Genomic DNA, 13295 nt, shown 5'->3' with positions numbered 1-13295 from the left:
AACCTGGAAAATAGGTCCAGGAGAAATAATTTTATAATTATTGGGCTACCTAAAATCCATGATCCAAAAAAGAGCCTGGATTGCATCTTTCAAGAAATTATCAAGGAAAACTGCCCTGATAGTCTGGAACCAGAGTATAAGATAGTCATTGAAAGAATCCATTGATCACCTCCTGAAAGACATATCAAAATGAAAACTTCAAGCAATGTTATAGCTAGCAGAACAAGGAGAACATCGTACACAGTAACAGCAACATCATTTGATAATCAGTGCTGGTTGGCTTAGCTTTTCTCAGCAGTAAAGTGATTCAAGACAACTCCAAAAGCCTCATGTTAGAAAGTGCTATCCACATCGAGAGAAAGAACTATGGAGTGTGAAAGCAGATCAAAGCATGCTATTTTAACTAGGTTTTATGGCTTTTACCATTAGTTCTGTTTCTTTTTTCACAACATGATTAATATGGAAATTTGTTTACATTATTGAATACGTATTATCTACATTAGATTATGTGTCATCTTGGGAAGGTGGGATGGGATGGAGGAAGGAAGAAAAAAAATTGGAACTCAGAGTCTTATAATGTGAAAATTCCACATAGCCTAAATTCTCTCAAACAAATACATCAAACAAATTAGTCTTAAAAATATTCAATAGAAATAAGAAATTAGCTTAACAAAGGTCTCTGGAGATTAGAATTCCAAAACTTGCTAAAACATATTTTTTTTTCAAAATTGGCTAGGCATATTTCTCTATGGCAGAGAAAAATAACGGAAGTAAGTATAATTTAAATTACCAAAAAGAAAGGGTTAAAACCTAATACGAACATGGAAAGTCCTATGATGGACTTTATTAAGTCCATTAGGTAAAGAACTATTTCTCTAAAAATAGCTCCTTGGAAAATTTTTGTAGAATTATGAAGTTAAAATGACTCAACATGTCATCATTAAAATATTTAGTTCATTTTCATTGTATGTATCAAAAATTCCTATATGATCTTAACACAAAAATGTCTTAAAGCCTTTAGTAAAAATGTTTATTTTTAATAAGTAAATATATACATATATGTATGCAGTTTTGTGTATATATACACAGAGAAATATATGTGATAGCAATCAAATTAAAAAACAAAAAATAATATAAAAAAATAAAGTATCTTCCAGTCCTGGGGAAAAAGAGAACACATGGTTACATGATAATCTGTGTACCCCTGACTATAGCTCTTTTCCCTTTTCTTATTATTCCCCTCACACAACAGGACTACACAAAGATTGTTGGCCTATATTTTGGACTGATTTGGTCCTTCAATAACAAGATCTTCAGAACTCAATGAAGGAAAATTTGGGATCAGAAATGGAGGATGTCAACGTTTACCTTCATTACAGACTACTACCTTGACTAGATGTAAATAGAAAAATTCCAAATCTATAAAATCCTCAATCTTCATAATCAAACTCAGCTCTACCACCTGCTCACTGAGTTAGAGGAAATGATGAATAAGGATTTGAGCAAGAAGAAGTCTGTGTAACTTTCCTAAAAGAGTAATATCCACCCACATATACATAGGAATGAGGCAGAAGTATTTTGAGCCTCTGCTTTGGACTGGAATCTCAAAGAATGATAGTCAGACAGCTTCCCTGTGTTCACTCTGTTTTGCTCTACCTAAAGTTTTGTTTTTAAGATGAATAGAATGCTTCCAAAAATCCTCTGCCTTGGGGTTGTGTTTTTCTCTGTGACCACAGTAGGGACTACAGCAAACTTCTTCCTCTTTACCTCTTACATGTTAAATGTCATTGCTGGCCACAAGATAAGTTCTTTAACCCTTATTTTCACCCAGCTAACATTGGTGAACTCCATTGCACTTATTAGCAAGGGAGTCCCACAAATATTGCAGGGTTTAGGGTGGAATTATTTTCTGGATGATGTTGGGTGCAAAATTGTATTTTACTTTCGAAAACTGAGTGAAGGTCTTTCAATTTCCCTGACTTGCCTCCTGTGTACCTTCCAGGCCATCACCATCAGCCCCAACAATTCCAGGTGGGCAGAATTCAAAGTCAGACTCACACAATATACCAATCCCTCCTATCTCTTTTGCTGGATCCTCAATCTGCTGGTAGAAATTCCTATTCCAGTAAATGTAAGAGGCCCAAGCAGCAGGGGCAACTTTACAAATGCATTTGATAGTGTGTTTTGTACTTCAGAATATATTATGGGATTTTATTTGATAATGGCCACTTTCAGAAATATGCTTTGCTTGGGGCTCATGATCTTGGCCAGTGGCTACATGGTGCTTCTCCTACACAAACACCACCAGCACGTGCAGAAAATTCGAAGCACCAAACTCTCACCCAGAAAGCACCCTGAGATCAGAGCCACCCAAACCATCCTTTTACTCATGAGCACATTTGTCATCTTTTATGCACTCACCTCCATTTTGACACTTTTTCTCAGTTATTTTGATCAAAACTCTTCCTGGATGTTGTCTACTGCTATCTTCCTGTCACTATGTTACCCAGCCATCAGTCCCTTGCTGTTGATCCCCAGACTCTGCAAACCTACTTGTAATTTCTGGGTCAAGTGACATCCCCTTTGTCACACTGGTCTCAACAGTGACCATGGAGTCATAAACAGGATATTTCCCCTTCCTACCATCCCTTATATATGTCCTAAATGCTCTTGAAACAGAGGATACACAAAGAGGATTCTAATCTGGAAGAATTAAATAAGAGAAGAATCCCATGACATCAGAGTCACAGCAGAGGTCAATTAGACCACATAGAGACTATAGCACAACTCATATGCAAAGAAGGACATCTTCAAAGAATAAACAGAAGAACTGAAATTCTTCTTCCACATGACACTCCCTTCAAATATTTAAGCACAGCTGGCATGTTTCCATTTCATCTTCTCTTTTCCAATCTTAATATCTCCATTCTCTTCAAGTGATCTTAATATGGTCAGGAAGACACTTATAATTCTGGTTGCCTTCTTCCTAATGTTCTCTAGCCTTTTAAGAACCTAACACAGTACTCCATACGTGGTTTGAGAAATACAGATATTAATAACCTTATCACACGAATCTCATCCTTGGTACTCTGCTTGTCATAGCGCAGTCTAAGAGTGAGTTTTCTTTGGGGCTACCATATCAGGAAAGTGACTCATTTTGAGCTTTTAAGCCATGAAAAACTCCAGCTTTTATTTCCATCAACTGCTATCAAACCATGTGGACTAAGAGAAATATAAATCAAAAAAAACCCTGACATTTCACCTTGGACCTCTAAAATTGAGAAAGATAACAAAACATGAGCTTAGTCAATGCTGGAGGATTTGTGGAAAAACAGGAACACTAATTCATGGTTGATGGAGATAGAAACTGGTACAACCGTTCTGGAAAGCATTTGGGAACTATGTAAACAAAGCAATTAAAATAGCAAGAGATTTCAATGGTAGTTATATAAATCGATAAAACAAAAGATAAAAAAGACAATACCCACAAAATATTTAGAACTGTACATTTTATGGCAATAACCTGGTACAAAGTAAAGAGAACAACAATCACAACACAATCAAAATTAAATATTGAGAAATTATAAGGCACAAACTTGTCCCCAAAGTAGATGAATGAGAAGATTCCTTTCTTGTCCCTCTATAAAGGCTGGAGTCCATTAATGGGGAACAATGAACAAAACGAAATATTTATTGGGCAGCTAGATGGTGCAATGTATAGAGCACCGGCCCTGAAGTCAGGAGGACCTGAGTTCAAATCCAGCTTCAGACAGTTACTAGCTGTGTAAACCTGCACGAGTCACTTAAAACCAATTGTCTCCCATAAATAAATGAGTGAATAAATACATAAAATGAGCCAATGCATATCTTTTGACAATTTGCCAATTGTGGAATAGCTCATTTTTCTTTTAAATTTGATGCAGTTCACTACATATTTTAAAAAATAGACTTTTATCAAAGAAAATTGCAGCAGTGATTTTTTTTCCACATTTCTAGTTTTTCTTCTAATTTAAATGTGTTATTTTGTTTAAGCAAAAACTTTTTTTCATTTTATGTAGTCAAAATTTTCCATTTTATTCACTGGAAACATCTCTATCTGTTCTTTGATCACAAATTCTACTCCACCATGGGACTTTGGGGGAATCACGAACAACAACGCTAATAACCCACAACCCTTCAGCCACCCTTAGCATCTCCAAGGAAGAACTAGCCAGCTACCTTCTGGGTAGCCTAAGCCAAGAATGAAAATTGAAACTGAGGGAGTAGTCCAAAGGAGAAGGGATTACACAAGGAGTATCTCAATTTCATTCCTAAGCAATACAATTAGAAAGGGTTAAGTGCACATCATGCCCAGAGTACTCTTCTAGGGGCTGAAGAACATAACAAGATAGTTGTAGATAGAAGTCTTGGTTAAAGTAACAGTTAAACTAGAACTGACATGTAAAACTTACTCCCCACGGGCCCCATGCAGCCAGCAAAACTTCCAAGTGTGGCCTGAAACTGACTGATATGTAATTGGGAAATGTTTAACAAGATGAATAAAAATATAATACAATATGGATATTGCAGATTTGTGCGATATGCAAAAGGTCAATATGCAATCTACAGGGATCCATTTCTACTTGAGTTTAACATCACTGGACTAGAAAACCACAAAGATCTCTTCTTACTAATATTCTATAATTCAAAGATAAAGAACATATGGTAACATAAGCATCTTTGACTCATAGCTCTTTTTCCATTTTCTTCTTTTCCCCCTAATACCACAGGACTGCACAAAGATTGTTGGCCTATGTATTGGACTCATTTGGTCCTTCACTAACAAGATTTGCAAAACTCAGTGAAGGAGAATCTATGGTGCAAATTGCAAGATGTCAATTTTTACCTTAATTAGAGACTACTTCCTTGTAAATAGAAAAATTCCAGTGGTATAAGAAATCTTTATTCTCTATAAATGACTTCAGCTCTACCTCCTGCCTCCAATACTGGCCTGAGTTAGAGAAATTGTTGAATAATGATTTAAGCAAGAAAGAGGCTGTGTAATTTTCCTGAAATAGTAATATCCATCAACATAGGAATAGGAATGAGGCAGATGTAGTGGGGGGGGGGGGTTGTTTGTTTATTTGTTTGTTGGTTTGGCTTTTGTTTTTGCAAGGCAATGGGGTTAAGTGACTTGCCCAGAGCCACACAGCTAGTGTCAAGTGTCTGAGGCCGGATTTGAACTTAGGACCTCCTGATTCCAGGGTAGGTGCTCCGTTCACTGTGCCACCTAGCTTCTCCCAGGTGTAGTGTTTTGAGCCTATGGACTGGAATACAGAAGTATGATAGTCACACAACTTTTCTGTGTCTTCTTGGTTTTTTCTATTTGATATGTTGTGTTGTCTTTCTAAAAAGACACATAGAATGCTTTCAAAAACCTTTTGTCTTGAAATTGTTTTTCTTGCTGCAACCACAGTAGGGACTATAGCAAACTTTTTCCTTTTTACTTCTTCTATGTTGAATATCCTTGCTGGGCACAAGAGGAGTTCTTTAACTCTTATTTTCACCCAGCTGACCTTGGTGAACTTCACCATGCTTGTTAGCAAGGGAATCCCACAAACATTACAGAGTCTGGGATGGAACTATTTCCTAGATGATGTTGGGTGTAAAGTTATTTTACCTTTGCAAAGTGAGTGAGGGCCTTTCAATTTCCCTGACTTGCCTCCTGTGTGCCCTCCAGGCCATTACCATCAGCCCCAGCAATTCCAGGTGCACAGAGTTCAAAGTCAGAACCACACAACAGACCATTCCCTCCTATCTCTTCTGTTGGATCCTCAATCTGCTGATAGAACTTCCTGTACCAATAGCTGTAAGAGGCCCAAGAAGCAGCAGTAACATTACAAGTACGTTTGATATTATGTTCTGTACTTCAGGACACATTATAGGTGCTTATTTGATAATAACCACTTTTAGAAATGTGGTTTGTTTAGGGTTCATGGTCTTGGCCAGTGGCTACATGGTGTTTCTCCTACACAGACACCATCAGCATGTCCAGAAAATTCATAGCACCAACCTCTCACCCAGAGGGCACCCTGAGATCAGAGCCACCCAAACCATCCTTTTACTGATGAGCACATTTGTCAGCTTTTATGCACTCACCTCCATTTTTACTCTTTTTCTCAGTTGTTTTGACCAAAAGTCTCCCTGGCTATTGCCTATTGCTATCTTCCTGTCACTATGTTACCCAACCTTCAGCCCCTTTGTATTGATCCCTAGAGTGAAGTGGAATCTCTCAATTTTCTGGATCAAAAAAAAATATATACTCATTCTCACTATGATCTAAGCTGTAACCATGAAGGTATCTGTAGAAGTTCACTCTCTCCTAGCAATAGCTGCCTCCTGAAAGTTCTTGGAACTGGGAACAACACCCTAAGAGGCTTCTAACCTAGAAAGATCAAGTGAGGATAATATCAGAGTCACAGGAGAGCTTAAACAGACCCCATGGACCCTATAGTAAAACCCAAGTACAAAGAAGGATGTATCTGGGGATAAGCACAACGGGCTTAATTTTTCTGCCACATGATACCCTTTCAAATAATTGAAGATGACCACCATGTTCCCGTTTAATCATCTCTCTTCTAAGCTTAATATCTCCATTGCCTTTAAATGATCCTGATATGTTGAAGAAGACATTTACTATTCTACTTACCTTCTGCCTGTTGTTCTCCAGTCTTCCAAGAATTTAACACAATGCCTCATACGTACTTTGACCAATACATATCATAATTGCCTTATCATACCCACTATACTTCTCAAGTGCTATACTTCTTAAACTGCACTCTATGAGAAAATTCTCTTTTTTGGCTACCACATCATGCAGGTGACTGATTTTGAGGATTTAAAACATGAAAAGCCCCAGCTCTATTTACATGAGCTACAGTTTAGCCGTGTGAACTTCATTTTCTCCTTCTAAAGTTGATTTTTGAGCCTGTGAGAAAAAATATACTTGTGTTCCTATTGCATTTCATTTGTTATGTAACACTGGGGACATTTTCCACACATAAACCAGCGACAAATATTCCCCAGGTTCAAAGTGCTATCTGAAGAAGCATCCCATCAAATCCACAGTGCATGATCATGAACTAAAATGTTTACTTTTTTCAGACAGGCAGAAAAAAATGATATTTCAAACTCAATGGCATTTAAAAAGAAATATATCATAATGTTTTTAAAATCCTGATATGAAATGAAAACAATTCAGTACAGAACCTTTAAAATGTTAAATATGATGACTATGTGTGATTCAAAAGCAAAGTCCTGAAGTGCATAGTAAAGAAACAATTTGGTATTTTATTATTATTTCCATAGATTTAAAAGGACTTTATATTATGTCATAAAAGGCAAAGATGTTTATTTGAAGTTAAATTGTTATTTCTTAAAAAAAATGCTGAATCACATGACCAGCAAGAAGGTGGAATGGAAGCTTTATATTTCTTCAATGTAAAACCTCAAAATAAAGTAATTAGAGGGCAGACAATATTGTAATTACAGGAGACTCCTTAAGACAAGAAGGCAGAAGCTCCCACTCTCACACAGGGTTAAAAAATAAAAAGAAAATTCATGAATTAACACCAGAAAACTTTAACATAAAGAGTTTTCACTCAATGCCACTGCCCCAAACAAATCTATACACCTGCTACAATGAACACAAGCCACCTCTTAGGTTTGTTAGTGGGAACCTGAATGTAAGACTCTCCCATCACTGAGGTATCTCTACCTAAACACCTACCCCATCCTCACCCTTTTCCACAAAAACCAGGAGACATTGATTTTGACCAGCCATGTGAAGCAAAAGAAGGGAGGGGAATGAAGGAATAACATGTAGTAACAGCACTCAGGGCTTTCTCATTTGGAGCAGGGTGACTCAGGTCAAGCAAGAGATAAGTTCCTGGATCTCATCCATGAGGAAATTCCCAAAAGTCCCTAGAGTAGCAAATTGGGAATAGGGACATGATGAAAACTGCCTGTACCTCTCATGTATTCTCAGGGTCTTTTCCATCAGTAACATGAAGTGTAGTTGGCCTATTCCATCTTCTACCTCAAAGCTGGAAGCCAACTCAATAATGTGCTTGAAGACTTGCATATTGACAGTTCCAATGAGAGACTCCCACATGTAGAATCCCCAGAATGGGGACTGGTTGAGATCTGAAGCTCTAGTCTTTCACCAACTCCCCTGTGCCCCTCACCCAGGACAGGATCTTTACCTCCCCAATAAGGAGAGAGTCACATATTAATGGGCTTTGAGACAAAGATTACACACACATATGATGAATACATAGTGAATAAATATTTACAAGTGGCCGTATTACAAGAACTCAAATGGACAGGTCATACATATGAGAAAACCTGTGTAAAGGCATATGGTGAAATATTATCATGCTCTTCCATGCCCCCTGCTCCTGAACATCATATCTCTACTATCCAATAGACATCCATTCACCTCTTACAGTCGGGCGTTTCTTTTCAATAGTCCATCCCATTATCTTTGTCTCTGGATTTTTGGTCACACAGTTGTTCTCTGCTATCATCTGGGCTTTACTTCTTCAGTACCATATAGTGTTTTCTGCTCCATAAAAAGTCACTGACAGGTGCAAGTTGGCTCTTTTTAATTGAATAGTCAAGGCTACAAGCCACCTCACCTATCCTTGCAGGCAACAACAAAAACCAGAACAATACTGGCTGTGGTCATCTGTCATTTTGTGTGACCCTGTTTAGTGATGACTTCAAATTGTCATGGACTAGGCCCAGCTCAAGCTGTTCAAGTGCTGCAGATTCAAAATATAAATTAAATGAGATTCTTATACACCATTGAACAGTTATCACAAGGATGCTTACTTAGCCAGTACAGAGAAAGTATATTTAGCAAGAATACAATAAATAAGCAGGACTTTATTTAGTAGTTACTATGTGTAAAACTCTCTGCTAAGTTCTTAGGTGCAAAGAAAAGAGTCATTCTCAGAGAGCTAAGGATATTAATGAGATGTGACTATGAAGGCTAATGAAGTCCTGCAAGGTGATAAGGTTACTCAAGGAATGAAGGAGCTGTCCAAAAGAAGGAAGCCAGGTTAGAAATGAGGAGATTGATGAAATCTCAAAGGATGATGAGGTTCTGCATGAGCTTCCTAGGGGTATGATAGAGAAGTGAAAAGGAGTTCAGCTGAATTTGGGTCAACAGCTTAAAGCACAAATCATTAGGACCAAAGAAAGAGAAAAAAAATTCTCAATATGGCAGGAAACAGGAAGTTTTGCAGTACAGACCTAGAAATGTGCCAAATATAAAGAAAGGAGGAGTTATAAACACAACTTAAGAATCAGAAGTCTCCTAGAAGAATATGATAAGATGAAAAACCTGGACACTAAGAAGTCACTGCTTTTCTTCTTTCAGTGAGATATCCAAGCTAAGGTCTTTCCCAGGTCTCAGTTTGTCTGAGGCAATACCTAACAGTCTATGAGTAGTAGTAGCTGCCCCACTGGGACTCAGCTGGCCAATTCCAGGTGAACAATGCTGCGCCTTCCTTGTTTCCTTCCTTCCTTCTTTCCTTTCCTCCCTCTGTCCATGTAAGGAATCATACCCTTACAAGTGAGTATTTTGATCACTTAAGCCTCACAAGATATCTTGGGGTTTAGGGGCTAGATTTTTTTTTCTTCCCTACTGATTTATGCTATCTTAAAAAAAAACTGGGACAATTAATTCTTTTGTCCCATGCAGTTTTTATTTATGATTTCTTTCTTTCTTTCTTCTTTCTTTCTTTCTTTCTTTCTTTCTTTCTTTGGCAAGGCAATAAGGGTTAAGTGACTTGCCCAGAGTCACACAGCTAGTAAGTGTCTGAGGCCAAAATTGACCTCAGATACTTCTGTCTCCAGGGCCCGTGCTTTATTCACTGTGCCATCTGACTGCTCCTCATTTATGATTTCTTGAAAGAGAGCTCTGAAAAACCAGGCTTTGATAAAGCTTATTGGGATTCAAATGGAGGAAGTAGACTATGCCTTAAATCCAAATCACTCTGGCTCTCACTGATTGGCCAATAGTAGGTCCCAGCCCAAGCCTCAGTTGAGATTTAGGGGGAGCCTGAAATACATGTAGGAAGATTATTCCCTTAAAATAGTGCTTAGCAAATAAATGCTAAGGAAAGGTTTATTGACTGATTGACTATATTAGGAGTTTAGGACAGATGACGTAAATCCTAAGCTTCACAAAGAACTCAGCTAAGAATTTACATGATGCATAAGATTCATTTTGAGGGCACTCCAAGGATAAGAAAATAGGACTTCCAGCAATCAGGAGCTATGAATCACCCCTTTGTCATATCTGTTGCTCAGCTTGAGACCACTTTCCCTGGTCTCTGAATATACTTCTGGGAGATTCTTATGCAGAGGTTAAGGAATGTTTTATACTAAATATTTTTATTGTACCACCTTCATGCCAATTTCTACAAATGACTTAGGGCTGGCTGTCTAAATTGATTTTTAACTGCTGAAGCTGAGGAGAACATACTGGTGGGAGTTCAAAGTGAATACTTCAGTGCTAATTCCTCAGAGGTACCCCTAAATTCTGAAAGGAACATATAACCTTGCTCTGGGGACCCAAGTCATCTATGTGTAAGGTGCAATAATTATCCTCAGTGTTTAAAAGGGATACACTTAGAAAATCCTAGGGAATCAACAAATAAAATTAGAAAATTACTAGCTTCAGAAAAGTTATATAACACAGCCCCTTCCCAAAAATATCAATAATATTTCTATTTAATTTTTAAAAAGTCAGAAGGTTATAATAGATAGGGAAGTCTCATTCAAATTTTCAAATTTATGTGTATGTAAGTATGCATATACACATATATGGAGGTCAATCAATGAAATCACACTGAATACATATATAAATTCAAGAACAAAATAAAGTCCAATTTGAAAAGCTGGAAGAATATTCAGACTCAGCCATTCCAATATGATAGAGATAATGATGCTCCCAAAGTAAATTTAATAAGTTTCTTGCCACACCAACCAAACTTCCAAGGGTAGAATTCACAGAGCTAAATCAAATCATAACAAAATTCCTTTGGAGGATGACAAAATCTACACTATCAAGAAAAAATCATGAAAAGGTAGGAATGAAGAGGAATACCATTTCCAGAGGTCAGACTCACTTAGAAAGTAGCAGTCATCAAAACTACTCAGTACTGGCTAACTAAAAGAGGAAAGTAACTCAATTGAAGACTAGAAAAGGAAGAATTAGAAATAATTTAACTTAATACACAGCTTTTGAGAAAACCCAAAAACATACTCTATCCGGGAAAGACCTCCTGCTCTTATACCAACTGTTTGGAAAACTAGAAAGTAACCTGGAAGAAATTAAGTTGAGGACATTTTATACCATATTCCATAATAAATCCAAAATGGAAATATGAATTGATTATTAAAGGCCATACAATAAAAAATTAGAATAGAAATAGCTGTGCATATATAATGAATTCTTAATAAAAATGGGAAGAAGCAGTTACAAGAAACAAAATAGATAATTTAGATTACATAAAATTGAAAAAGTTTTTCATAAACAAAAGTAAAACACCTAGATTATAAGGGAAAGCCATTGACTGAGGAAAAAGAAAGCTTTGTATCACATATCTCTAAAGAGAGTTTGCTATCCAAAGGTTTGGACAATTAAGAAAATAATATAAGATCAAAAGTTATTGTCCAATTTTTAAAAGTACTGAAAGGGTATAAATAATACAAATTTTTCCAAATATATCATCATATCATCTGCAAAAAGAAATAGTTTTATTACCATATACCCTATTCTGATTCCTTCTATTTCTTTTTCTTCTCTTATTGCTATTGCTAGGATTTCCAACACAATATTGAATAATATTGGTGACAGTGAGCATCCTTGTTTTATACCTGATCTTACTGGGAAGGCTTCTAGCTTATTCTCATTACAAATAATGCTTGCTGGTGGTTTTAGATAAATGTTTTTTATCACTTTAAGAAAAAATCCATTTACACCAATACTTTCAAGTGTCTTTAATAGAAATGAGTGTTGAACTTTATAAAAAGCTTTCTCTGCATCTAATGATATAATCATTTGATTTTTTTTACTTCTATTATTGATATGATCAATTACATTAATAATTGTCCTTATCTTAAACCATCCCTGCATTCCTGGTATAAATCCCACTTGGTCATTATGTATAATCTTTTTTTGGGGGGGGTTGTTGTTGTTGTTGTTGTTGTTGTTGTTTAGGCAGTTGGGGTTAAGTGACTTGCCCAGAGTCCCACAGCTATTAAGTGTCAAGTGTTTGGTCTGAGGCCAGATTTGAACTCAGGTTGTCCTGACTTCAGGGCCGGTGCTCTATCCACTGCACCACCTCGCTGCCCCTATTATATATAATCTTTGTAATATATTGTTGTAATCTTTTACCCCATATTTTATTTAGAATTTTTGCATCCCTATTCACCAGTGAAATTGCTTTATAAATTTCTTTCTCTGTTTTCACCCTTCCTGGTTTAGGTATCAATATCATATTTGTTTAATAAAACAAGTTTGATAGGATCTCTTCTTTGCCTATTATTCCAAATCTTTTTTTTTAATATTGGAATTCATTTCTTTAAATGGTTGATAGAATTTACTTGTAAATCCATCTGGTCCTGGTGCTTTTTTCTTAAGAAGCTCATTTATGGCCTGTTCAATTTCTTTTTTCTAAAATAGGTCTATTTAGATATTCTATTTCATCTTCTACTAATCTAGGCAATTTATATTTTTGTAAACATTCTTCCATTTCACCTAAATTATTAAATTTATTGGCATATGATTGGGCAAAATAACCCCTTATAGTTGCTTTAATTTCATCTTCATTAATGATATACTCACCCTTTTTATTTTTTATACTAGTGATTTTTTCTTCTTTTTTTTGATTTTGGAGGCAATAGGGGTTAAATGACTTGCCCAGGGTCACACAGTTAGCTAATAATTATCTGAGGCCAGATTTGAACTCAGGTCCTCCTGCTTCCAGAGCCAGTGTTCTATCCACTGTGCCACCTAGCTGCCCCTTTTTTAGTTTGTTTGTTTTTCAAAACCAATGAGACAAGCACAGAGTGTTGGTTATTCCACCAGAGACTTCTTGCCAAGTTGACATTTAATCATGAACAATCACTATTTGAGTTTGGCCATTTGAATAGTTTCAATCCACCTAACTAATTCACAGTTTAGTCTAAATCTCTCCATATGTAGATATGTGTGTGTGTATATGTATGTATTCACTCAC

At 36.5% G+C, this 13295-nt stretch overlaps 1 protein-coding gene and 1 pseudogene across 1 annotated transcript; both read left to right on the top strand.

Annotated features, from left to right (window-relative positions):
- The first annotated feature begins 1684 nt into the window (after window positions 1-1684).
- Window positions 1685-2575, top strand: LOC110197422 (vomeronasal type-1 receptor 3-like). The gene has a single exon (XM_020971331.1). The coding sequence runs from the start codon at window positions 1685-1687 to the stop codon at window positions 2573-2575; it is 891 nt and encodes a 296-aa protein (XP_020826990.1).
- Window positions 2576-5403: 2828 nt separating this feature from the next.
- Window positions 5404-6322, top strand: LOC110197423 (vomeronasal type-1 receptor 4-like; annotated as a pseudogene).
- The last annotated feature ends 6973 nt before the right edge of the window (window positions 6323-13295 follow it).

This window comes from Phascolarctos cinereus, unplaced genomic scaffold (genome assembly GCF_003287225.1).
Source record: "Phascolarctos cinereus isolate Bilbo 61053 unplaced genomic scaffold, phaCin_HiC Scaffold_4;HRSCAF=312, whole genome shotgun sequence".
Classification (NCBI taxonomy): Eukaryota; Metazoa; Chordata; class Mammalia; order Diprotodontia; family Phascolarctidae; genus Phascolarctos; species Phascolarctos cinereus.
Note: the sequence above shows the minus strand (reverse complement) of the source record. Positions and strands in the feature narration are given on the sequence as shown.

Coding starts and splice junctions, on each gene's coding strand:
- LOC110197422 (XM_020971331.1), top strand. CDS start 1,685: ATGCTTCCAAAAATCCTCTGCCTTGGGGTTGTGTTTTTCTCTGTGACC.